The 27,435-nt window shown below is 44.9% G+C and overlaps 2 protein-coding genes across 6 annotated transcripts; one reads left to right on the top strand and one right to left on the bottom strand.

Annotated features, from left to right (window-relative positions):
• Window positions 1–1,581: 1,581 nt before the first annotated feature.
• Window positions 1,582–8,529, top strand: atf5a (activating transcription factor 5a). Its single transcript, XM_048983694.1, has 4 exons — window positions 1,582–1,793; window positions 4,286–4,522; window positions 4,959–6,129; window positions 6,359–8,529. Exons 2-4 carry the CDS (start codon window positions 4,381–4,383, stop codon window positions 6,543–6,545), a joined length of 1,500 nt encoding a protein of 499 aa, XP_048839651.1. The 5' UTR covers window positions 1,582–1,793; window positions 4,286–4,380; the 3' UTR covers window positions 6,546–8,529.
• A 1,573-nt stretch (window positions 8,530–10,102) lies between these two features.
• Window positions 10,103–26,453, bottom strand: stk36 (serine/threonine kinase 36 (fused homolog, Drosophila)). Of its 5 annotated transcripts, none has more exons than XM_048983689.1 (20): window positions 25,885–26,453; window positions 24,984–25,124; window positions 24,516–24,593; window positions 23,998–24,128; window positions 23,337–23,586; window positions 22,231–22,324; window positions 20,226–20,383; window positions 19,452–19,636; window positions 18,966–19,089; window positions 17,267–17,398; window positions 16,800–16,979; window positions 16,561–16,652; window positions 14,111–14,174; window positions 13,882–13,992; window positions 13,488–13,562; window positions 13,092–13,203; window positions 12,682–12,808; window positions 12,343–12,532; window positions 10,802–11,680; window positions 10,103–10,425 (listed from the first exon to the last, which is right to left on the bottom strand). In XM_048983689.1, the coding sequence occupies exons 1-20, from the start codon at window positions 25,966–25,968 to the stop codon at window positions 10,321–10,323; spliced, it is 3,312 nt and encodes a 1,103-aa protein (XP_048839646.1). In that variant the 5' UTR covers window positions 25,969–26,453; the 3' UTR covers window positions 10,103–10,320. The 5 variants fall into 5 exon arrangements, with proteins under 5 accessions (XP_048839646.1, XP_048839648.1, XP_048839647.1 ...); XM_048983691.1 differs by having other exon boundaries at window positions 16,561–16,649; XM_048983690.1 differs by having other exon boundaries at window positions 17,267–17,395.
• Between the last annotated feature and the right edge of the window lie 982 nt (window positions 26,454–27,435).

The following is a 27,435-nucleotide window of genomic DNA, read 5'->3' as shown; positions in this document are numbered from 1 at the left end:
CTAAAGTTTACGTTGTATCACATTTTAACTCCTGAGGCTGACTGCATATCGATGGATATTTGATAGCTGTGGATCAAAGCTTATATTCTGAATTTTACGGGAACACTTAATTATCAGCGCACACTTGCACTTAATTTTAAACTGTGTGGGTTCAAGGAAAAGCTTCAGAAAGGTAATGGGTATTAAGAGATTAATTTTTCCTTTGGCCATTTGCGATTTGTAACGGCACAGAATGTGAAAGCGAAGCGTCAAATGTGGGCAGCAACTTTGGGTAGCAACAGGGAAATAGTGCAGCTAACTGTCATAGTCGGCTTCCGTTATTGACAGTTAATTCTTCAAATGGAACTCGAGCCTGAGAAAAAGTAGGCAAAGCTTAGTCTTGCCATGAGCTAAATTAATACAAAAGTTGCACCCCCTACCCGTGACCGTTCCAAACCCGTTATACCATGTCAGTTGTGTACTGTAACCCTATTGTCAGTGACCCATTTTACAGAAACCTGCATCACTCTTGAAGAAAGAAGTGTGATTACCCAAATTCAGCTTCTATGCTCTAACCTTCTCCCAGCCATGTTGCTTACAATTTCCTGTTGTATCATTAATCAGAAACCGAGGGTGTCTATCAAAATTTGAATGTCTGAGGGTGAGAAGCAGAAAGAAATATTGCTTTTGACAGCCATGTCGTCACTGATTCAGCAGTGTTATCCTTGTGGTATTATATAGTCTTATTTAGACGGAGATGATCATTTTACTTTTCCACGGTATGCTCTCTTATTACAGAACAAGGAGGGAAAAAATGTACCGTAACTTGCTAAAGCTCAAATTTAGAGCAGCCGAGTACAATGTTAAAGTTCTTGTTGTTTTAAAAATCAGCATTTAAAACAAAAAAAAATCACTAATCGACAATGCATACTATTGCGAATATCCCATTCTTGCGAACCCCCTAAAACAAATTCAAACGTCAGCGCCATAAGGATGATCAAACGCTTCCCAGCGCAAACTTTTTCCATGCTGCTTTACACTCGGGATATTTACATGAAACACGTGGCTAGAAAGCGGTAAAATAAAACCACTGGGACTCGACGGCCGTTGCCAGTCAGCCAATCAAACATTACTATCCAGCCAATAGAGTGGCGACAGGCTTACTACAACCAGCGAATCTGCTTTCAGGTTTAACATCTGATGCAACAGGGCTGCAATAGCTGTCACGCACTTTCTGTGTGTATTATTGTATCCTTCCTCGTTGCGGGTGATTAAATAGTCCGTGTTAAACTACAAAATATATAAGTTAAGGGTAAAATATTCCAGAAAATACTTTAATATCGCAGTCGCATTACCGGTTTCCTATTTATTTTACCGCGCAAATAATCCGTATTAGGTCGGATTTCTCAGAAACAACTTTGCTGTTCGCATCTGATAATATCATTTTATATCTTTTAGCATCACAACGGCACTTACTACGTTAAATCTATTTGTTATAAAGAGCTAATATATATTCAACGCACCAAGAAATCCCCTGTCAAATCGAATAAGCTTTGAGCGGACGCAGGGCAGCGGAGGGATCTCTACTTGTCAGAGTGACGTAGCTGGTTGCTGGGTGTTGGTGAAGAGATACTTTGATTCAATGAACTTTGGGTCCTTAAATTAATGCAACAAAGCATCTGCGCTTCTTCATTACTGTCCGGGATTTTCCTTGGAAAACATGGCTTTTTAAATTTTGAGGACCCTCAACTCGAAACGCCGTGCTTTGCATTTGCAACGCACCCCAAAACAAGAACATTTTTAGCAAGAATGGAGTAAGTTTAATTTCTTATTAATTTCTGTTGCCATAGAAAGTTCATTACCTGTCATATGTTTTCTCCTAACTGTTTAGATAATATGAAGTGCTCTTACTTTTTGAAGTAGTTATGACATGTTGAGGTTATAGTTTATTTTGAGAATGCTTCTCATGATAGTTGTGGTGGTAAAAGTTTTTCATTAACGCGTATGTTGTCTCCCTTTTTTTATTCAAAGTGTCAACTTTGAAAACTTTCTTATTTAATATAAGCATGTTTTTCAGCGATAATACATCAATCTTGCAGTGTCGTATGTGTAATATTAACTCTAGTTACTAGCGAACTGTCGTTGTCAGGTTACTTGTAGCGGTGTTGTTTATCTGTCTGGATTTGTGGATACCGTTATGCACATAAACCAGACGAACTCGTCTGGCAAAGTATAAAGTTTTATCAACGCACTCTTGTCGGTGTCACTGAGTTTGGCGCATTTTCTCCGCCTTTAACGCAAGTGATATCGAATTACTATGGTTAGATTTGGTTTTAATGGAAACAGAAGCGTGGAAAAGAGCTATCCGACTTGCTGCGCTTTTCTTCTCCTGCGCGTGAGTTGTGCATTACGTCATGTACAGTCGCCCTAGTGTCGGGAACGTTTCAGGACCGCGTTCAGCCTGTGTTTACCGATCCTGACCACATGGAGAGATGCTGTAACCTGCACTTTTTCTTGTATGATGTATTTATAACTTGAGTGTTGTAGGTTTCTTTTGCGCTTATTTATTTATTATCCGATCTTATTCAAGTTAACAATAATGTTTTCTGCTTATTATTGCATTTGTTTCTTGTATGTTTTGTTTTTGAAATTATTGGGATCCTTGTTTGGCTATAGTATTTCCCACTGCCATGCATAATAGTATTTTTGAGAGTATTTGGAATTTTTTTTTCTCTCTCGGAGCAGTAGGCCTATTTATTAATTTGTAATTCCATTGTTTTCTGTATTTTGGTGGTGATGCTTTAAAATCACTATTTTGTCTGCTTAATGACTATCGTAGTTGTATAACGTGATTTTGCTACTTTTTAGATCCTCCAGTCGTTTTGGTTTGTAATCCACGTTTGAAACCCTTTCCGTTTTATGTCGTTCGTAGTTCCACACTTTTATTTATTTTTTTTCATTTTCTGCGCTCTTACGGAGCCGATTTCCTCAGTGTTGCAACATGCTTGGCTGCTTGCGGAAATTCATGAAATTAAAACAAGCCGCACAGTGTATCTTTGTGTAATGTGCATATGTGGCATCATAAATAATAATAACAGTTTTATTATTATTATTATTAGTAGTAGTAGTAGTAGTAGTAGTAATATTTTATTAGTAGTAGTATTGGTGGTGGTAGTAGTAGAATTTATTTGTTTGTTTATTTATTTATTTGCTCAAACTTTTCATTGTGAAGTTTTAATCTTTTGGTTGATATGACAGTTGTGAACGCTGCTTCTGTACTTTTACTCCTCCTTCTGCTTATGCGTTCACTCTAAAGGCGCTGCCCAGGTGTTGTCCAGCGCTCCTAGCTCTGTGACATTTTTTTTTTTTGCGTGCACCCGTAATTCTGTCCTCCCCCTCCCCTTATCAGTGTAACCCTTGGTCTGAGTGTCAGGCGTCTCATTGGTGCATATTCTGTTATGTGTACGCCCAGTATACCTTTACTTCCTGTAAACGGATCTCACATGCCCTTTTGGGGTTTGTGACTCGTGTTTAAAAGCCATTCATTGCATGTGCATGTTGGTCATCCGCGAGGTTCGTCTGTTGATTCCTTTACACATGCTAGATTTTTTATTTTTTTTTGCATAGGAGTGTATATACTATTATGATTATTATTCAAAAGCTGCATGATATTTTTTCACACTCAAACTGATATCGTCTGACACCTGAGGGATGTGAATCTCATCCATTATATTTACTGTGAATTAACCAGTGACTTTGGGATCCATTGATTGAAGATTGATACTTTTGTTCTCTTGTTGTAGTTATCAGTTTTTTGAATGTGTGTTCATTTCATGACCTGAATTATGGATTATGATTTTATTTTTATTTTATTTTTTTACAAAAAAAAAAGCTACTAAATATTAAAGCGGGAAAAGTAAAATAATAATAATAATAAAAAAAGAATTATCACTCCACGGCTGGACTCGAACGGTTTTTTGACCGGTGTGCAATATTTTAGCTAACAATACACAATAATCCTACATGGCAATAGTTGGACATTAAAAAAAAAAAGCTGTAATTAAATAACTGCTCGAATTTAAAAAAGAGCAGTATAGGTTAGCTAAAAAAATCCCTACTTTTTTTAAAAATTTATTTTTAATAGTAGCTAATTTAGTTTGAAGGTACCCCAACCTGTTGCATCTATTTCTGACCTTCCTTGAAGTGTCATAGAGATGGTCTACTGGATTGATGCCTTTTTGTCTTCCCGACAAATTCGAACGGGCTGACGTTGTGATCGATGTCACTGATGGTGCGTTTCCGGCAGGTCTCACCATGCCCACCCAGCTCTGTCCCTCGTGTCTCATCTCACGAACTCTCAAGCGTTGTGCACGTTCGGCCTTTTGAATCGAAGCGGACAGAATGATGGCGACATCGGTTCCTCTCTGGAAGACTCTCCTCGTCTGCCCGGTGGACCCCCTCGATCTCTCTCCCCCACAGGCTAACCACAGCCAATTGCAGGGGAGGACGGGGGAGGAGCCAGAGGAGAGCCAGCGCTTAAGTGGTAAGTTGCGGTGAAGACGCCTTTTTATTTTTCCCCTGTTCCAGGTGAGAACCGCACTGCAGCACATTCAGTATCCTCGTACAGTGAGTAGGACTAATCGAATGTCGTTTAATTTTATTTTTTTTTTGTTTTTTTTTTTTTTTAAACCTTTTTTTTTGTTGATGCCTTTTGTGCTGGTTTTCATATTTCTCCCTGCAGGTTTGTTTGTATGCTGTAGTAGTGTAATGCATGATGGCTACTTCTTGAACTTCCCCGTCAATAGCTGTGGCACTGGTTTCGATTTTTCATGTGTTTGGTTTGGGCCAAATTCCGGAATGGACAAGTCGAATATCACGCAGCTTTGGTGACATTAAATGCGAATGCCGTTAAACATTTTCAGCATAGCGATTCCGATTTTTATTTTATTTTTTTAAATATTTTTTTCTTATTTCCATAGGCGATGGTCTCACAGACTGGATGACGGAAGAAGTTGATTTTTCCTCTTACCTCCCTACCCCTCACTCCTCTCCCTCTCCCAATTCCTCCATCCCCCCTTCGCCCCTTCAGCATGACATCCAGGTACCATCTGATTTGGAGGTCATGACCTCTCTGCTGCAGGAGGAACTAGCTCAGTTGGAGGATTACTTCCTGTCGGACTCAATCCCCGAAAAAGTAGGAAAATTGGGAAAATGTGACAAAATTCCTTCAGTAGTGGGCCCCCAATCATACTACCAGTTGCCCTATGCTTCGTACAATTCTAACCAATCAGAATCCAGCCCACTTCTTGTTACCCTGGCAACTGGGGAGCTAGACCTGCTGAGCTTTTGCGGCGGCCCCATTGGCCGACCCAAAACCCCTAGACATGCCCCTTACAACTGCAGTCGCCCTATTAGCAATGGTCGTAAGAGAGTTTCTGATGGTATGAGGGCGGGGGAGGGAATAGAGAATAGTATCTGGAGTTCCAAAGGAAATAACTCAGGTAGCCCAGAGGTGACCATTAATGGGAACTACTGCTGTGTTGAGGGTGAAAAATTTGGGAAGGGATATTGTGTTGGTGGTGCGGTTGACATCCGAAAATGCACCATATTGCCAAAAGAGGAAAAAAGTTGTTTCATGGAAAGTACTACTAATGGTGAGAAGATGTTTGGAGGGTATGGTTTTAGTGGGCCACTGGATGTCCCACACAAGAAAGAAGACCAGTTGATGTATGGTGCAAAGGAGGTTAGCGGTAGCGATGACAGCATGGAAATGGAGACGTTTCATGAGAGCAAAAGTTGCGATGTGGCGAAAGCTATCCCTTGGAAGACCGAGACAGGTGAGGGCTGCTTTCTTCATGCCACGGCGGACGCCTACCACAGTTTTCTGGGTGTGGTAGATGAGTCTATGAGAGCAGGGGTCGTGGAGGTAGGGCACCGGCATGGTGGGTTCCATGCTGGCTTCCTGGAAGACCAAAGCTCCAAGTGCCACGGCGAAGGGATTGAGCTGGGGTCGTCTGCTGGCCTGCCAGCACAAGGACTCAAGGAAGATCCTGGTACCGTCAAGCCGGAGCATGACACTGCCCCGCTGGAAGTCCAAAATGGCGAGCGCAAGCAGAAGAAGAGAGACCAGAATAAGACTGCAGCTCACAGGTGAGAAATGGACTTTGAAACCTCTAGAGGGGTGTTGAAGATACAGGACATCGAAATTTTTGACAGCAGGAAAAGTTTGTAGAAGTTATTTTTTAAGTTTAACAGTGAATCGTGTTGGGTGCATATTTTAGGAACGGGGGGCCTATCTGCAGAATTTCGAACGCGCCTTTTGTCTTGCTGTACTTGCTGTTGCCTTGCTGACCATTTTGGTGCCAACTGATATCTTCAGGTATCGCCAGCGGAAGAGGGCCGAGCTGGACTCCCTGGAGGAGCAGCTGCATGGGCTGGAAGGGCGGAACCGTGAGCTCCGGGACAAGGCGGAATCTGTCGAGAGAGAGATCCAGTATGTCAAGGACCTTCTTATTGAGGTCTACAAGGCCCGCAGCCAGCGGCTCAAGCAGGACACCAGCGCCTAACCCGGGCCAAGGCTCCTCCATAATGGTTTTGAAGGCAACAGCAGATGGAAAAGTAGTGGGAAATGAGGTCGGAAGGCGGTGATATAATGTAGTGTTTGTGTTTTTTTTTTTTTCTTTTTTCCTCTTTGGCTTATGGCTAAGAAATCGAGAGGCAACCAGCTATGTACTTCCTACTTTTGCACTGTGTACAATGTGCTGATTTACATTGTAAAAGCAGGAGCCGATAATGCCCACCAGCACTGTGAAGCTGTGATGTTTTAGAATACCACAATGTTAGCACATCTCTTCCGATCGGGTGGTAATCAACCAAGACAAGATCTCATCTAGCACATGTATGAAAGGCGTTGCACCTAACCTTCTCATGCAGCGTTGCATGCTGGCTTTCCGCCCGGCATGCCTTGAATTGGCTGGATTGTGTCTGCTTCGTGTCTCATATTTTTACTATTATTATTATTATTTTTATTTTTATTTCTTCTGTGAAATATTTGTTGGGGGCTGAGTAACTTTGGGTGTTGTCTGTTGGGTTCTTGCGGGCATCGGAGACCGTCATGCGGGCGCGTCGCACACTCCACGGTCCAGTAACGCTCGCGAAACAGGTGGGGATGTTTCGCCACAGGCCTCAGCAACGTCCACGTCGAAGCAATGTCCTCTCTCGGGTAGTGCTGGGATACCCCCTCTACACCTAACCATTGGTGCAAGGACATTTCAAAGTTACTCACTCACCCCCCAACTATTTTCCGGGGGCGGGGGGGAGGGCCCATGTCCGTAATGCATGTCTGAAAGAATAAACGCGCATGCTAGTCCGTTACTCAAGAGTGAATGTTAGAGAACATAAGTGTCCATGTCTGCATGGCTTCCCATACACAACTTTATAACTGAATGTTTCTATGAGTGACGCTTGCTACTGTGCACAAGTAGAACAGCTCATGACAATTAGCCTTAGATTGCTCCCTCTCTAAGACAATTTATATCTGTCATTTACCAGGATAGCTTCCTTTCACAGTGACCCTCTCCCTCCACCCATTATTTAACCCTCAGTTCGATTGCTATATCTGCGAAAACAATCACAGTTAATACTTTTATACAGATATTGTGCTCTGATTAGTATGACTTTTAAAATTGTATTTTGAGGGGAGATTTTTTAGGTGTTACACCAAGTCACTGTTTTTATATTTTTTCACTAGAATATGTATGATAGCTTGTGATGTTGGCATTTGGATTTTTTGCTTCTAAAGCTGCAGTGTCCTCACTCACGTTTTGATCAGACTTAAATTGGCGCTAAAAAATATTACGTGCCTTTTTTTTTGACTTGCACTTTTATTCGGTGCTAATGCATATAAAACTAATGGTGAAAATATTTATTTCAAACAGCGTACTGGCGAAACTGGACTGTGTAATAAAAGCAGAACATAAAGCCCCAGTGTAAATTTAGCTGGGAGAAAATCCACGTCAGTGTAACCGCTTAGGTTTTATTTTCATTTATCAAAAGTGAATTAATTTTGAAGATGGCAGATTTTCTCAATGACACCTGTAACGCTGTTTATACACGTGTGAAATGTAAGTTAAAAATAAATGTGAAATAAAGGTGATTTAATAAAGTAGCGGGTAAAATCTGTATGCCAGAAAACAACGTTTGAGTGTGACCCGAAAAGTGTGGTAAGATCAGTCACTTTTTTTTCTTCAGAAAACCGAGTAGGACACTGTATCCATTCGTGAATGCTTTGACAACATCTTGGCGATGCACAATCATCTGTTTTAAAATGGCTAATATGCAACGCAATTTTATGTCATTTTGTGATATCCTTGAATTTGAGTGTTCTAATATTTGAGCTGTGTGTTTTGTTTTATATAGCAGGACGTAGGTGTAAAATACATTGAGCTGTCCACTTTCATATAAAATAATTCAATGTATCGTCTCCAGGTATTTACTTCGTGTAAGATGTCATTTCTTTAATTCAAATAAAGTGGCTTGTGTCAGCGATAACGACTTAAGTTATTGGGCTGGATATTGTCATGATGTCGGAGGAATATTAAGCACATCCAAAGACTAGACGTTACTAAACTCGTTTCTCAAAATTTTTACTAAACTATATGGCACGAATAAAAATGCATGACTTTTAAATCGTACTATTTTACAAAATCGAATTTAGCCAGATAATGATTTCTATCCCACAGCCTGTATAATCTGCGCCTGCTGTCCGCCTGTTTTAAAACGTTTTCACTTGCTGCAGTCCGGTTTGTGATGAGCTCCGTCGTGGCCAATCAAGCCTCCCTTTCCCCTTATTGCAATTTGTAAGAAATGCCCGAACAGAAAATATACTGCTTTGCAAATGCAGCAAATTTAAAATAAACGCATCTATATGATGTGAGTTGCTGTGCAATGCGCAGCGATGAGACATCAAAAACGTTTAATGTCTTCAGTCCATTTTATACACAACCTTTTAAATGTCAGTAATTATTCCGGAAAATTAGAATAAAATATATACTAACATAACGCTTTGACATCATGGCAACCTTTGTCAGCTTGGGTAGGTGTTTGTAGTTAGTTAATTTGCGAAACAGCAAATTTTATTGCTTTTTTATTAAAAAAAAAAAAACAAACACAAAAGGAAAAACAATAAGGCCACCGAAAGCAATACCAGCAGCAAAACAAAAGTGCGGAAAATTTAAATACCTTTTTATGGGTTAATACGTTTTAAGACATTTTTTTTGGAAAAAAAATCTAGACGCTAGATTATCTAAAAGCAATAAATATTAAAGCGTCATTCACAGGGCTACCAGATTTTTTTTCTGATACTGGTACTGATTCTGTGCAAGTTGTTACATTTATAGGTGCTCATTGACATTGATATTTTGTTCACCCGAAAACAAGGGGAAAATAAATTAAAAAAAAAATTAAAAATAACATGACTGCCAAGGGAAAGGGACTAAACTTGAAAAAAAAGATGTATATTGAAAACAAAACATAAAAAAGGTTTTAAACACTTTGCATTACTGAAAATCGTTCAATATACGGGTGCTATTAAAAAAAATAAAACGCCAAAATTTATATTACTTTTTACCAGTTTTTGTTATTAATTTACTTGCGCTAGAACCGAATAAAATAAATCGTTATTGTCGGGAAAACCTGACATGACTCCGAAAAACTACAGACTAATAACTTAATCTGCAATGACTAAACAAGTGTAACTGAAATGGTGACAACCACTGCTTGGATGTGAAATTTAACAATACTCCCCCCACCCCCCTTTCTGCATTTAAATTCATGAGTAATCTAAATTATATTGGTGAATGTAAATTACTTGTTTATGATTTAAATGTGTCTGGAGAATCTAGAATTTTTTGTGTCTACACCCATATATGGGAATTAACTTATCATAAAATACTATGAAAAAAAACGTTAGCAATTTCTAATGTACTAAGAATTTATATTTGTTATTTGTGGAAGTCACTTCCAAAATTGTGAAAAACATGCAAGATCAGACAGAGGTAAACAGCAGGTACGTTAATGGCGGCAAAATAATATAATCCACTGTGTAAAAAAATTACCAAACAGAAATCAGAATAACAGTTTATTGTCAGAGTAAAAAAAAAACTGCAAATAATAGTACAACAGGGGAGGATGCAGTGCTGGCTGAGACGGAAATAAGGGCGGCCAGGTCGCCTGTCCACTCTGCCCCAGAGGAGTCGGCACAGCCACGGGATTCAGCAGGAAAAGAGAGCGGGGCAAATCGCTCCAGTGGCGTGGGGGTGAATCCCGCAGCTGGAGGGGCCTTTATGCGGGATGCAGCCCGTTAATGAGCCGGCGGTACCGCTGCAGTGTGTGCGGGTTCCGGGTCACCTGGCTCAGTCTGTCAAAGGCGTTCAAGGACACTAAAGACTGAAACAGGAAGTGGGATGAGAGGGAGTTTGGTACACACACACACACACACACACACACACACACACACACACACACATCAGCATAATAATAAGCACTAATTATATTTGGTTAGTGATACAAACTGATCGCATTTAGCAAAGAGTAATAGTTTCTCTATTTTTTTTTCTTTTTCGTTTGATCAAATTGATTTTTTTAGGTAAATTTAGAAACTGGACAGTAAACCCTGTGACGTTGATGTTTCTTGGGATTTTTTTTTTCGTTCTGGGAATTGAAAATGCAATACTTGTTTTTTCGTTTTTGCTCTGTGTCCCTGCAGGCCGTGGTCAGAGGGAAGTGTGAAGGTCATGTGACCGAGCGAGGCAGCACCCCTCACCTGCCTCAGCGAGTCCTGCAGGCTGAAGAGGCAGAGGCTGGAGACGGCCGCCTCCTGTACGCCGCCGTGGGTGTCGGAGCAGGCCACGCGCAGGAGCCGGTCGGGCCCGTTGCACCGCAGCAGGGGGGCAGTGCCACCTGGCACGCTGGCCACGTTCCCCAAAGCTGCGCATGAGTGCCGTCGGACCAGGGGGTCCGAGTCCTGCAGGAGGGTCATCAGGGTGGGAACCACCCCCAGGGCCATCTCTGCCCACCCCTGGCAGTCCCGAAACGGACTCCCTCCCTCCGCAAGGCTGCCCCACCCTTCCTCACACCTGTCCCCCGTGACGATCAAACCCAGCCAGGTCCCCACTGCCCGGCACACCACCCTCCGGACGGACACGGATGGGTCGTGCAGCTGGTCGATCAGGTCCCGGAAGAGCGGCAGGTGGGGCTGCTCGCCAGGGGGGGTCTGGACCCACAGTGGGTCCAGGTTACCTAGCAGGCTGCAGGCGGCAAGCCGTACCGTCTGGTCCGGGTGGGCCAGGGCCGACCTCAGCAGGGAAGGGTCCAGGTTCAGGAGGGAGAGGGGGGGGCGCGGGGAACAGCGGGCGACCTGGGAGACCAAGGAAAGGAGCTCAGCGGCCGAGCCAGAGAACGCGTCTGACTGGAGAAGATCGGCCAGGAGGGAAGCGGCCGTCCTGCCCTCCTGTGGACGGGGCCCCCCGCCGGCTTCCGAGTCGCGGTCGTCGTGGCGATCCGGCCCCAGAGGGTAGAAGAAGCCGATGGCCTCTGCGGCAGCTTTGAAGCGCGGCACGGACCGCTGGGGATCACACAGCAGCAGGCGGCACAGCAGGGAGAGAGGAACCTCCAGAAGGGGGAGTGGGAGAGCCGAGCAGAGCTGGGGAGAACCGGGAATGCAGGCACACACACACACACACACACACACACACACACACACACACACACACACACACACACACACAGACATCGAGCCAGGGGAAAAAGAGAAAAAAAGCATGTCTTGTGTGAGGTTAACAATACTTACAAATTAAAAATAAACCATCCCACCTACTCATTTATTAAATTACTCCATAAATAAAAATTACCATAAATAAAAATAGCAGAAAACTGGCTGACCTTCGACTGTAAAACTCCATGTAAAATTATTAATGGAAAAAATACCAAATTTTTAACAGCTGAGGGGAAAACTAAACTATATTTTACTGAGTGTATTTTGTATCTGATGAATTTAATAGAATCCTGGAATCCAGGGTGTACTGTTTGCTGGAGATTTGGGGACGGAGTTTCTGCTAAGACATTTCTCTCTAGGGCCCCCTTATTCAAATCTGGCCCTCGATTCCAAATCCAGGCCTTGTTTTCAGTTCTCCCAGGTAGTTAGTTAAATAATTACTGATGCTGATTGGCCAGAGGCTTCACAGCTGGCTCACAGGCAGAGGAAGGCTGGGAAATAAGCAGTGCTTGGCCCTTGAGAACCGTGATTTGAATAGTCCTGCTCTAGGTTGATGCTTCTGAGACCTTGGAGAAAAGGCGGCAGGTCACCTGTAGGAGACGTGAGACGATGTTGCAGCTATGGTACGACTGCAGGATCTGCGACATCGTCTCCTCGGGAACGTCCAGAGCCAACGGGAAGCACAACAAGTGGCAGCTCATCAAGGGCAGGCTACCGGGGCTGGGGCTAATCTGGGGCCGAGCGGGCCGACCCTCACCTGCCACACGGCTCAGCCCGCCGCTGCGGAGAGTGGCCAGCAGGTGGCCGCATGAGCGCTTGACCCATTTCCATCCTCTTTAATTAGCCGTTCGGTAAACACAATGGCGTCACCAACAAAACAGATGTCTTTGGTAATGCCACATTAAAGGGGGGGGGGAGTGGGGGCTGACCTCTTAGCTGAAAGCAGATGGGCCAAGGTCTCCACACAGCGTAAATCAGTATCAGAAAAAGCAGGCAGACAACCTCGGGGCTTCCTGGTGAAGACAAAGAGGACCAGGGAGAGGAATGCGTGCAGGCCTACGACGGGAAAATGAAGGGATGTTAGAAAGGAAAAGAAAGAAAGGAAAAAAAGAGACTTCTAATTCAACAAGTTCATTGAAATTGTACTAATGTAATTTTTATACCACATACCAGTTATATGAACTTACTTTGATACCACATTACTTATTCAAACCTGCCCACAAGAGTCTTTTCAAAATTGGCCTGGTTTAAAAGCATGTGAACTCTCTGTCATGCATATTACACTCTGGAGCGCATTTTAACCTGCGCGGTTTCACAAGACCGCATCTTAGATACATACCGGCCAGCGACACACACGCCCCATTACCCTCCTCTGACGCGACGGCGATTTTCGGCCACAGACGGCGCCAGAGGCAGGAGCTCGGAAAGTCGGAGGGAGGACAGCTTCCCTGCTGCAGGGAGAGGGGACGCCGAGACAGGTAGGTAGCTTTTAAAAATACCTCCGTGTGTTAAAATAGAAGAGAGAGAAGCTGAAAGGTGCAGGGAGGCAGCAGCCTGCTTTGTGATTATCTTAAGTCGTACGTTAGCGCTGCAGAATGAGGTCAGCAATTTTCTCCCGCTATACGGAACGGGTAGCGAGGAACTGCGAGGTCTCACGAGTCGGAGGTTTTAAAGATACCTGTAAAGCATATATATATATATATATATATATAATACAATAAAAAGATGTACTTGCTTCAGAGAGGGACTGGAAGAGCAGAACCAAGATGCCATCAAACAAACCCCAGCCTCGGGGCAGAGGGAGATAGAGCTAGGAAAGAGACAGAAGGGGTTAGCGGGCCGGACGAGATGGGCAGATCTCATTCATAAAAATGGAAAAAGAGACACATGAGAATGAATCCAAGCAAGGTACAGAGGTCCTGGGTACAGAGGTGAGTGGAACAGAGACATAGGAAGCAAGGCTCAGTACTAGAACACGGCTTTAACGGTCTATAACAATGTAAGAACGGAAGGAACCTGAAAAACCAGGTGGAGTTTTAATAAGCCTGTGATCCAACTGACAAGCACTGTAAGCAGGGCGGAACCGGGGCATTTGCGCTGCGAAACATCCCAGGATGAGCCCAGCCTACCTCCGCCGGTCCTGAGAGTACACGCTCGGCCACAGCCATCAGCTCTTCGGGGGAGACCTCCAGAGGCATGCCGTGGTGGGAGAACAGGGCCAGCAGGGCGGCGACTAAAGGCTGACGGACAGGCAGGACTCATTAAGGCCGGACGGCGGCGTCATCATTGGAAAACAGTTACCCAGACGACCGTGGTTTGGGTCAGCTGACAGGAAGGTGAGCAGGATGAATTACTCACCGACAGAGGAGCCATATGGGGGTCCTTCAGAATTGTGACAAAGGCTTGGGTCCGCTCTTCCAGTCTGTTAAAAAAAGACAAGACTGAGATCTTTACTTACAATCCATATTATCACTGGCAACATGAAGGTGAGGCAATGGGGTAATAACAGGGTCTCGCCAGCAGGTGGGTTTGTGAGTCCGTGGTCAAACACAGCCCTCCATCAATCCATCCATTTTTTCTCCAGTTTACAGCCACGATGACACAGCTTTCAGTTTTCATGAATGGGCCGTGAATGAAATAATTATTATTATGCTGTAGTTCAGTGGGGCTTTGAGTCTCACTCTCATTTTCTGTTCTGTCCTCCCCAAGAGGACACCGTTTCTCAGGTTTCCCATCACAGTCCAAGGACATGCATTTCATTGAATTGCTGACTCTAAATGCCTCATACTGTGTGACAGTATGTAAAGTTACGTGCATTTGTCCTGCGATAGACTGGCATCCGGTCCAGGGCGTACCCCGCCTTGTGCCCTCGATAGACTGGCATCCGGTCCAGGGCGTACCCCGCCTTGTGCCCTCGATAGACTGGCATCCGGTCCAGGGCGTACCCCGCCTTGTGCCCTCGATAGACTGGCATCCGGTCCAGGGCGTACCCCGCCTTGTGTCCTGCGATAGACTGGCATCCGGTCCAGGGCGTACCCCGCCTTGTGCCCTCGATAGACTGGCATCCGGTCCAGGGCGTACCCCGCCTTGTGCCCTCGATAGACTGGCATCCGGTCCAGGGCGTACCCCGCCTTGTGCCCTCGATAGACTGGCATCCGGTCCAGGGCGTACCCCGCCTTGTGCCCTGCGATAGACTGGCATCCGGTCCAGGGCGTACCCCGCCTTGTGCCCTCGATAAACTGGCATCCGGTCCAGGGCGTACCCCGCCTTGTGCCCTGCGATAGACTGGCATCCGGTCCAGGGCGTACCCCGCCTTGTGCCCTGCGATAGACTGGCATCCGGTCCAGGGCGTACCCCGCCTTGTGCCCTGCGATAGACTGGCATCCGGTCCAGGGCGTACCCCGCCTTGTGCCCTCGATAAACTGGCATCCGGTCCAGGGCGTACCCCGCCTTGTGCCCTGCGATAGACTGGCATCCGGTCCAGGGTGTACCCCGCCTTGTGCCCTCGATAAACTGGCATCCGGTCCAGGGTGTACCCCGCCTTGTGCCCTGCGATAGACTGGCATCCGGTCCAGGGCGTACCCCGCCTTGTGCCCTGCGATAGACTGGCATCCGGTCCAGGGCGTACCCCGCCTTGTGCCCTGCGATAGACTGGCATCCGGTCCAGGGCGTACCCCGCCTTGTGCCCTGCGATAGACTGGCATCCGGTCCAGGGCGTACCCCGCCTTGTGCCCTGCGATAGACTGGCATCCGGTCCAGGGTGTACCCCGCCTTGTGCCCTCGATAAACTGGCATCCGGTCCAGGGCGTACCCCGCCTTGTGCCCTGCGATAGACTGGCATCCGGTCCAGGGCGTACCCCGCCTTGTGCCCTGCGATAGACTGGCATCCGGTCCAGGGCGTACCCCGCCTTGTGCCCTGCGATAGACTGGCATCCGGTCCAGGGCGTACCCCGCCTTGTGCCCTGCGATAGACTGGCATCCGGTCCAGGGCGTACCCCGCCTTGTGCCCTGCGATAGACTGGCATCCGGTCCAGGGCGTACCCCGCCTTGTGCCCTCGATAAACTGGCATCCGGTCCAGGGTGTACCCCGCCTTGTGCCCTGCGATAGACTGGCATCCGGTCCAGGGCGTACCCCGCCTTGTGCCCTGCGATAGACTGGCATCCGGTCCAGGGCGTACCCCGCCTTGTGCCCTCGATAGACTGGCATCCGGTCCAGGGCGTACCCCGCCTTGTGCCCTCGATAGACTGGCATCCGGTCCAGGGCGTACCCCGCCTTGTGCCCTGCGATAGACTGGCATCCGGTCCAGGGCGTACCCCGCCTTGTGCCCTCGATAAACTGGCATCCGGTCCAGGGTGTACCCCGCCTTGTGCCCTGCGATAGACTGGCATCCGGTCCAGGGCGTACCCCGCCTTGTGCCCTGCGATAGACTGGCATCCGGTCCAGGGCGTACCCCGCCTTGTGCCCTCGATAGACTGGCATCCGGTCCAGGGCGTACCCCGCCTTGTGCCCTCGATAGACTGGCATCCGGTCCAGGGCGTACCCCGCCTTGTGCCCTCGATAGACTGGCATCCGGTCCAGGGCGTACCCCGCCTTGTGCCCTCGATAGACTGGCATCCAGTCCAGGCTGTACCCCGCCTTGTGCCCTGCGATAGACTGGCATCCGGTCCAGGGCGTACCCCGCCTTGTACCCTGCACTTACTAGGACAGGCTCCAGGTTCACTGCCACCTTGTACCAGATAATGTTTATGGCAACTGGATGGACAAATATATGGATCATTATAATAAAAATGGTAATAAAGAAAATCACCTCTTTTCAACAGGTTCCCAGTCAAAGAACTGCTCCCCGTGGACTATCAATGCATATATGATGTCTCCCAGTACTGGTATGCACCACGGCTGCTGGCGGCAAGAAGATGTAAATGAATGAAGAAAAAAAACTAATGAAAACTTATGGCATGTGACAGAGACACATAGGTCATATGTGACGTGAACTGAAAAAAAAGGGATTTAAATTAGCCGTCCGTCACCAACGTCCTTCATTTTTACCTGTTGATTAACTGGATTTCCCATAATTCCTTCGACCAACTCAAACAGGAAATGAGGTAGATCCCCTTCCTGGGTCAAGCAGCTGGTGACTGCTGGGTCTGCACCCGGGGCCAGCAGGTTACTCAGGACCTTCAGAGGCGGACGGATGCAGCACGCCCCTTCTGCCCTTCCTTCCAGTAGCTGAGTGGGAAGTGGGAACCAGAATGGCATGACAAAGCTAACGTTAGCTTTAGCTGTGAGCAACATTAATGTGAGATAACTCTGGAACAGTGGACATATTGCACAGCAGGTCTACTTATGTACTTCTCTGCCAAATAAAAGTATATGTAAAAATGAAAGAAAGAATTAATATACATTCATACTGTAGCACTAAGGGTAACCGTCACACAAGTGCAACGGCATGCTGGAATTTGGCCAAGTGTAAATCGCCACAGTATTAATTTATAGTTGAAGACCTCCTTTTTTACCTGGAATTTGGATGTTAGTAATCGGCTCTTCAAACGCCCTAAGATGGACTGGTCAAAGGTAGCAGAGGTCATATTCCCTGGATCTGTCGTCTTAACCAGGCTCTGCCATTCTTCATCGCTGTCAATGTCCTGCTTCCAAAAGGAGCAAGCAGGTGGACAATGCATGATAACAGGCACCAAGCAGGTGGACAATGCATGATAACAGGCACCAAGCAGGTGGACAATGCATGATAACAGGCACCAAGCAAGTGGACAATGCATGATAACAGGCACCAAGCAGGTGGACAATGCATGATAACAGGTACCAGGCTCATTCACTGTGTTGAAAACTGTTACATACGGATATCATATATAGGGCTGTTTCATGATAAAATTATTTTAAAGCAGAAGACTGTTCTGCTGTTCTGCATATGAAGTATGAGATGAACATGATAACAATAACAAAACAACTGAAATATATTCCAGGTGCTGCTAATTCGTGAAATACAAGCTCGCTATTAGGATTTGCTGAGAACACAAACCATTCACAAGTACTGGTCAACCCATTAGGTGGCATAAGCGGGCGCCTACAGCACGGTCTTGTCAGAGGGTGTCGACTTAGCTAGCCAATTTCACTTTATCTCAGCTGGGGAGGGGGGGATATTTATTCCACAGCAGTTTAAGCTTGTGTTGCATTTTCCTACTTCTTGTGTACATAAAGTTAGCTGGAAAAAGTCAGTAATGAAAAAAATTCACTCCCAGAATTTAAACCATTTCAGGAACCTACCGGTTAAAGGCTGTATCGTCGGCCTGAGACTGATATGACCTGTGCAGGCAGTCTTTGGGTATTTTTTGAGTAAAGCTTACACAAAAATTAGTGCTTATTAAACAGTAATAAACATTGGTAAGCTCACAGCACACCCACAGTATAAAGTGGATGTGGACTGAAGGTGATTAAATACAGGGAATCATTTAGCAGCCTGGATTTCACAAACATACAGGGAATTACATTTACGTTTAACTTATTTTTCAGAGCTGTATTCGGCTGCAAATAAAAATGCCAGAACAATTACCTACAACTGCTAAGTACGTGTTAAGCATTCAGGCTGCTGTATTCAAGTGCAAATGAAGAAAATGCTGCTCTCATGGGTAAAACCGTAATATAAGGCAAATCAGACCCAAGCCTGTAGGTGATTTTTTCAAACGTTTTTACGTTTGAACATCTACGGCCTGAGGTTGGGAAAATGTTAAACCCTGGCACAAGTTTAAACTAACAGAAGCCCATACTGTGTGCAGGAGCTTCGATACCCTGGCAGATTCCGGGGGCCGAGCGCTAACAGGGGCCCTTGCATACATTAAACTATATATAAAATTGGAGGAAGGGGCCCAAGGTAAGATTTTTTCAAGGGAACCAGAATTTCTAGATACTCCCCTGACTGTGTCTAGCTTATCATCTAGCCACTGCGTACATGTGTAGCATGTGTAATATATTATCAAGTAAATATGTTAATGCTAGTATGTCATAGTATATTATCTAGTAATGATATTTCACCCCGGATGTACATGTTTGATAAACATCTCTTGAACTCCCCTGAGTCTGGAAGCCAAAACGAAAAACCAAAAAGTGAAAATTAGTTAGTTAAATAATAGGGAATCAGCGAAAAAGAACTATACCTGAAGCTGTGGCACGCTGGGGAGCTGAGTGATAGGAGTCACTAACCTCACTGAATGGGCGCACAGTGGCAAGGCTGGGGCGACTACCACGGTGGGCCGTAACGACACGCCTAGGCCCGACTTCTATGGACGGAAACTCCTTGGCGAAATCCCTGCTGATCTGACCTCCCCTGCATGAACATCAGAGTGCTTCAGCATCGGCGGGGAGCATTACAAGAGCAGGGCCTAGAAGCCTCACAGTCAGGAGCTGAGATTCGGTGCATTAGTTCAATTAAACTGGATTTGGCAGGAAGAACATCTACAGCGACAGCATGAGCGGCCAGCTGTGGACCTGGAGAAGGTCTGCACCTCTTATACTCCATCACTGGTTATTCAAATTATGCAATTCCACTGCTCTCTTGCACTGCACAACAGTGACACTATATGGACATGTGCGAAAACTGTAAGCTTACGTTCCATGCCGACCTGCTACTGCCTGAAATGTCATGACAACTGATTCCATAAAAAAAGGGAAAAGGGAAATCTAATGTACCTGTCTACCTGTCCTCTAGAGTCTGGGTCTTGTTGGGTTGGTGGCCTTTCCAGTTCCTGGTCCAAACAATGCAAAGATGCAACAGGGCAATCCTTGGAGGGGGTCCTTCCATCTGGGGCTGTCCTCAAAGGTGCCTTATTCGAGCAATTTCCCCTCCCACCTCTTTGATTATGCTCTGCAAAATCCTAAGGAGTAAGTTTCTCAGTGCATATTTCTTGAAAGTTTCAGGAAACTAACATCAATCTTCTAAGTTTATTGAGCAGAAACATGTACAGACGCTCCTCTACTTATGAACTTTCAACTTACGAACTTTCAGACATACGAACGAAGAGGACTGTAAGTCCAAATTGTGCTCATTGGGCTCCCATTTCCTGCCCACAACATCAATTTCTTTTTCCCGCTCGCCAATTCCGCCCAGTACGACTTCTGTCCGCTACTCCCGCCGCGGAGCAGCGTAGCGTGCGTACTCCCAGCATCCTAGTTCTGTGTACTTGCGTATACCCATAAAATGATGTTAAATAACGAGTTACGAACATTTAAAGTTACGAACGGCTGTTCGAAATGCATCTCGTTCGTAAGTAGAGGAATGTCTGTATTTACAAAAGGAAATTTGTATATATTTTTTTAGAATATACATCAATATGACTTAATCTAAACATACCGTAACAAAATAAATCCCACCCCCACTGTAATGTATCCACTTTGTTTATACACAAAATCCCGCAGCATCCAGTGTGACAGCTGTAACAGCAATCAGCCATGTTTGCATTGTACCTTTTTGTCTTTGGCTCTTTGTTCCCTGGCTTTGCGCAGTAGCCGCCCCTCTCCACTGCGTGGCGCTGTCCTCTCCTTCACCTGCTTCATCTTGAGAGCCTGCAGGTCAGGGCTTGGAGTCACCGTCAAGGGGTTGTCTGGGCTGCTGTCGGCAAGTACTGCTCGGGGCAGCCAGCGGGACAGACAACTGTATTACGCTGCGGACGCCACAGACATCCAGCTGTGTTGTGTTACAGTGACACGGCACTGCAGGTGCAAGAGCTGACCTGGCACATAAGCTTTTGCGTTTCCCCTCATGTTGTGAGTGTTTGTTACACTTTTTTACAATTGCTGACATGCATTTCTCAAAACCGAAGTCACTTTTTTCAAAACCCTTCGTACAGTTTGCATTACAAACGTGCGGCTTGGTCCAATAGTTAATCGCACCTCTAAAATGCACCATCCAACCATTTTCCGTAACTTCTTGTCCTGTGTGGGATCGCGGGGGTCCAGACGCTTTCCCGGAGGTGACACGCGCAAGGCAGGGAACAATCCAGGATGGGGTGCCAGCATATCACAGAGCACACATACACACACACACAGTATTCACACACACACACACACACACACACACACACACACACACATTCACACAGTATTCACACACACACACATTCACACTTTTGCATAGTTTGCGAACTCCAGCTCACCTTGCCATGTTTTTTGACTCTGAGGGGGGAAACCGGAGAATCCATGCTGACATGGGGGGGGGGGGGCATGCAAAGTCCACACACATAGCCAGGGTGGAGACTCAAGGCCTGTTCCCAGATATACGAGACTACAGTGCTAAGCACTGCACCACTGTGCCCGCCCCCCTCATAATCCACTAAAGCCATCAAAAGACTTCATACACAATTAAACTGAGAAATGAATGAAACAAAAAAATGTGCTGTGGTCTCCTAATTTTTCCTGCAGCTGTATGCGCTATAGGAGATGTGTGTGTATGTAACACTGATGATCCACGCTCTTTCCTAGATTCGGCACCAAGTTCTCATCCATATCATATCTAATGTCTTCTGGGATGTGCGACAAACCATCCAGCGACTGCTGCAAAGGGGTGCAATTCCACGATACGCCATACAGCAACAAAGACTGGCATCGGTCCTCACTTGGTCCTTCTCTTCTGCCGGCGCATGTCCTCCATATAGTTCACTAGGGACTGTGCTCTGTGGGCCAATGACTGGTTCTCGCAACGTCAAGTCAAACCAGCATTGGACGATGCTCCGCACATTCTGACGCTGAGCCCTTTCTGATTGGCACATCCACTGCCACTCTTTCTCCTATTACATTTCTTCCTTTCTTTTCTTCACACATTCTTCTCTCCCTCTCAATCTGCTTCCTCTATAAACCCATCCAGCCATCCCTCCATCCATCCAGCCATCCCTCCATCCATCCATTTTCTGTACCCTCTTATTCTCTTTAGGTTTGCAGGGGGTCTGGAGCCTATCCCGGAAGGTATGGGCGCTGGGAAAATCATCCCAAGGATGTCACCTTTTTCATCGATGCTGATGAAATTAGACTCAAGGCACCTGGCCAAGTGTTCAGCAGAAATGGGAATTTACTGTGTTTCAAAAATTACATTCTAATTTAATCTTGTTATATATTTTTTTGTTTGGATTTTCAATATTGTCACTGCAGAAATGCAGTGCACAATTCAGTAATTAAGTTTTCAACATATTTTTTTTTACAGTTTTGAAAACAGTCTGTTAGCGTGTGCAAAATATTGCTGGTGGGGGAGTGTGAATGAGAAAAGAACTCATGAATGTTGGAAGATGTCATCACTTAATGCATTTTGTGTCAAGACAATGACAAATTATCCACAGTTCAGGCCACATAGATTGCCGTTGTGCTGTGTGAAGAGTATTGGAAAAAGTGACTGCAACTTTGATAAATACTTGTTAGCAGTTACATATACACATCAATAATGAGAAACAAAAAAATAAACTAAAGAAAGTTCAAGACTCACCCAAAACTCCATCTGCAACAAATGGGTGTTCTAGAAGGTCTGGCCAAGACAACCTTTTCTGGGGGTCCTTGGTCAACAAGCCTTTTAGGAAACTCTGTTAATCAAATAAGAAGACAGTTTTGGTGCTTCATGAATGGGCAGACTATCGAAAATACACAAAACTGTTACTGGAGCAAATGCCTTCAATGCACTGGCAAACTGAAAACCCTTAATGACAGTTGAGACATGCCAGTTTACGTGGATGCATGTTTTAGGATTGTAGGAGAACATGCAAACTTCACACACAGACAGGGCAGGGATGGAACTCAAAATCCAGTTTCTGGTCAACAGTGCTACCCGATGAGCCATCATGCCAACTTGAGAATATGTAGAATATATAAGAATATAATTTCTTTTTGTTGTAATATTAAGTCACACATCCGTCCGTCCATAACTGCTTATCCTATTCAGGGTCCTGGCGTGTCTGGAGCCTGTCCTGGAGCCTACAAACACAAGGCAGGGAACAACCCAGGGTGGGGCACCCACCCATCACAGGGCACACTCACCCACCTACAGGCAATTTCGCAACTCCAGTTAGCCTCAGCATAGTTTTGGAATGGGGGGGGGAGTATCTGGAGGAAATATTTAATTAACTGCAATCAAAACCAGAGCTGTAATGTTCAGGTTCAGAGAGTACAAGTCCAACCCAAGATTTTGTTTCAACCGACCAGTTCAGCACTAAAGAGAATGTGACTCTTTATACTGAATTGGTTGGTTGAAACAAAATCTCGGTCTGTATTTGTACTTTCTGAATCTGAACTTCACACCTCTGATCAGGACCTACTTTATTTTTGAGAGCCTTGGTGAGTATTTGCTGCTTATCACTTATCATCCTCGTGCTGAAACAGTCACACCTTCTTTATTGGCATCACGCAGTTCAGCTGCATTTTGTATAATGAATGTATAATGAGAAAACCGTGTGATTAAAATCTGATGGCAACAATGATTAATGTTTTGGTTACAAAGACTTTGCGACATTACAGTTAACCCACTAGGACATGTTCACATATGCGCGACGGCAATGGGATCGTCACTTCATGCTCCGGACGTGTGCAGATGCACTGTACCATGCAGTCTGGGCTCATGCTTCCGGGCCACTTGACCGGGTCTCGGATGATTAGCTGCACCAGCTGGAAGATGGAGTTTGTGTAGAAAGGGGGCGCCCCCGTGTGGAGCTCGTACAGAATGCAGCCGAGCGACCACAGGTCGGCTGTGTGGTCGTAGGGCTTCTCCTCCACCAGCTCTGGAGACATGTAGAGCGGTGTGCCTTTGATGGAGGTCAGCACCAGGGTGGACATGCTCATTGCACGGGCAAAACTACAAAGGCAAGGTGAGCGCATGTTAGAACGGTACACAAAACACCTCACACATGACGATCACCCAGTAAGTCAGGCAACATCTCTTCGTGAACTTTGGGGTACATAAATAATATCACACACCCAATTTGGAATTTCAAAGACCCCTCAGAAAGTTTGTGCGCTAACTACAATAAAAATGGAAACGCTTAATGTTCACATGCAGACAAAAGCTAAACGGCAGTTACAATGATCTTCTCGAAGAAGAAGTCACTAGGGGAGGCGGGACCAAGACATCTGATTGGTTGGTCCCACCTCCCTTAGTTGCTTGGACCCACCAATGTGATTGGTTCACTCTCAGTTCAATGCCATGTAAACCAGGCGCCATCATGAGCCGAACGCCAGCATTCTCTCATCATCCTCACAAACACACCCAAAATCACAGAGCTTGACCCGGCCTCCTTTCCCCAGAAGGATATTCTGCGGTTTCATGTCTCGATGAAGTATTCGATGAGAATGCAGATAGTACAAAGCCGAGACCAGCTGGCAAGCAATGACTCGAACCTAGAAGAGATAAATCAAATTGTTATTTATCCACTTTACTTTTACAAGCCAAAAGTAACAAGTTCATTAACAAAACTGATTATTAGACGATGTTTAAGCAACTGCCTTAAGACCTTGACCTTTACCATTAGGGTAAATGTTTGCATCTTTTGGTTTCACCAGAAACAGGATAATAAAGTGTATCAGTCCCACTTTAAAATATTACTTTAAATCACTACAATGACTTGTATCCCCTATTTCTTCTGTTCTTCACCCTAAGCGCAATGTTTACATTTAAATGTTTGATTACATCCGATAAACGCAACAGGGGAAATTTCATTTCTTAGTAATTTCTAAAGTTCACTCTTTTAAGACAGTAAAGGGGAGTGCAGGGATGTCACAACCAACCTGGCTCTCTGGCAAACTTCCATCATCCTCCAAAATTTGGAACAGCTCCCCTTCTGCATACTCTGTGACCACAACGACCTGTAATAAATGCACTCAGTGAGGCTTTGAGCGGCTGACATGTTATCATAGTCGTAGTCTGCTTGGATCTTTTTGCCAATATAATACAATGTTAAACCAAGAAAAGAAATGAAATGACCTACATCAATCACAGGTCTTGCTGGATAAAATAAGGTCTCTAGCAGAAACACGGAGGATATTTACATTTAACTTATTTAGCAGATGCTTTTGTCCAAAGTAACATTGTTTTTAGGAGAAGGCAGGGAACTTTCTCAAAGGTCCAACAGTGAAACCACTTCACCAGCCTTGGGATTTGAACTAGTTACATTTTAAACACAAGCAAAGGATCGTAACCCAACGAACCACACACCAATCCCAATTCTGGCACTCGGAGAATCATCCCCCCTTTACCTCCCGCTCTGTCTCAAAGCTGTCGAGTAGCAGGATCACGTTCGGGTGTCTCAGGTCCCGCATGATGTCAATCTCTCTTTTCAGACTGCGCAGCTCCTTCTCCGACCGGCCCACCTTAGGAATGAACTTCAGTGCTACGACCTTAACATAAATATTATCCAGTAGGTTACTTAAAATTCTATATTTATAATGTATGATAAATGATAAATATCAAGGTCCATTTATTGGAGGGATGAATTAAGCAAAAATAATAATATTAATAATAAATATTACTGGGGGCGGCATGGTGGTGCAGTGGTTAGCACTGTCGCCTCACACCTCTGGGACCCGGGTTCGAGTCTCCGCCTGGGTCACATGTGTGCGGAGTTTGCATGTTCTCCCCGTGTCGTCGTGGGGTTTCCTCCGGGTACTCCGGTTTCCCCCCACAGTCCAAAAACATGCTGAGGCTAATTGGAGTTGCTGAATTGCCCGTAGGTGTGCATGTGTGAGTGAATGGTGTGTGAGTGTGCCCTGCGATGGGCTGGCCCCCCATCCTGGGTTGTTCCCTGCCTCGTGCCCATTGATTCCGGGATAGGCTCCGGACCCCCCGCGACCCAATAGGATAAGCGGTTTGGAAAATGGATGGATGGATGGATAAATATTACTGGGTACACGTCCCTCCCGGTTCCTACGGACCTGCCGGTTGTCATCTAGTCATGGACACAGTCCTAACTCAAAGAGCCACTCACTTCTGAAGCGAGTAATAATACAGCCATCTAATAACCACTTATCCGGGACGGGGTGTCCATCGCCAGACACATACGCAATTAATAAATACGGGAAACTAAGATATACCAATTAGTGCATATCTATCAACTGATAATACATAAAATAACAACAAATAATGCATAAAAATACTTACTTGCCCGCTGAACTTTTTTCGTCCTTTGTACACACGCCCAAAAGAGCCCTCCCCTATCATTTCCAGTACATGGTACGACTCCATATTTTTTAATAAAGAATCTTTAGATTTGCGCTTTTTTTCTGTTATCCAACTCAAGACTGACGGTGATTTTCTATGAACCGAATTCAAATCATCACCCACTATTATTACTGTTCCGCTTTATTCACAGGGAGATCTAACGTCATCAACTAGTTAAATACTAAAAAGCTACATCAGATTAAACATATTTTCAACAAATCCCGGAGCGTTACCAATGACTCCTTGTGTTTATATGCGAAATGGCAAGTAATTGTCTGGTTAGGCTTACTGTAAGCGCGATGTCAAGTGCTCCAGCACATTGCTGCTGAAAAGACACAAAATTGAGAGCGAAAACGAGTTTTAAAACAACAAAGCGTTCGAAAGTCGTCGATTAACCATTATACCAATTTTTACATTAGTTGCACAATTAGCTCTAACTAATACAATCTATGTAAGTATAGCTAAATAGTTCGCAACTGTTTTTGAATAAGCGTAAACAAATGGAACCTAGCAACTGAACTACTGAGAAGAAGCCTTTTAAGAATTTAAACACAGTAGAGCATAAGCTATTCATTTCTTAAATAAATATAAATAAAACTTAACATACAAAAGTTTTTAATGTTCATAATGACATACATTTAAAAAATATGATTAGATTGTGAGTCATTGTTAAATAAAATTAATCAGGCAATATATACGACAGCTACAGTCAACACATTTCCTTGAAGGACCCTAACATAGCAACTAACTTCGCGTCCTAGCAACACTGGTATTCCTTCTACCTTCTATTGCTGTAATGCCTTAAGTACCAGGAATAGTTATTTCTGATAGTCCAACTAGTGTTCCCGTAATTCGTCGTTTATTTGTTTTTGGACGTTATCAAAGTATTTTATTTGTGAAATATGATATTTTTTTTCAGTTTATTTTGAACTGCATTCACAGTCTCCTAAAACGATCAATGGGAGAGGTGTAGGATAGTGAGAATCCACATTACCACAAGTTTGTCATCGGTGTTAATCTGAAAGCACTCACTCTTCCAGATTACCTCCTAAACGGGCTATTCCAGTGATTAATAAACTGTATTCATGTCAAATACTTCAAACATAATCGTTATGACATGTTGTTAGGACCAAATAGTTGCAGAGTAGTCTTTAGACTGTGTTATAATGCTTAAGACAAAAATAGTAATGAAGAAGTAGCAGGGCCTCAGTGGGAGTAATAAAGATACATACAGGTGTCTTTTGTACGTAGAACTGACTTAAAGCCAGTGACCTAAAGCCAGGCTTCCTCGTCGTATGTTACAGTGTTGGCAACCAAAACTTACTCAGTCCCATGTAATCCAGTTTGCCAGAACTCACAGAAATGCTACTTACTTTTGAACTGGACAGAGTATGTTTCGGAAATCTGCTCTTCAGTTAGGAATGGAAGCAGGAGAAGAAGTCAACTTCAACCCCGTAAGATATACGTACACTGTACCGCCGGCGGGATGGC

This window comes from Brienomyrus brachyistius, chromosome 18, assembly GCF_023856365.1.
Source record: "Brienomyrus brachyistius isolate T26 chromosome 18, BBRACH_0.4, whole genome shotgun sequence".
Lineage (NCBI taxonomy): Eukaryota > Metazoa > Chordata > Actinopteri > Osteoglossiformes > Mormyridae > Brienomyrus > Brienomyrus brachyistius.
This window is presented reverse-complemented; position numbering and strand designations above follow the sequence as displayed.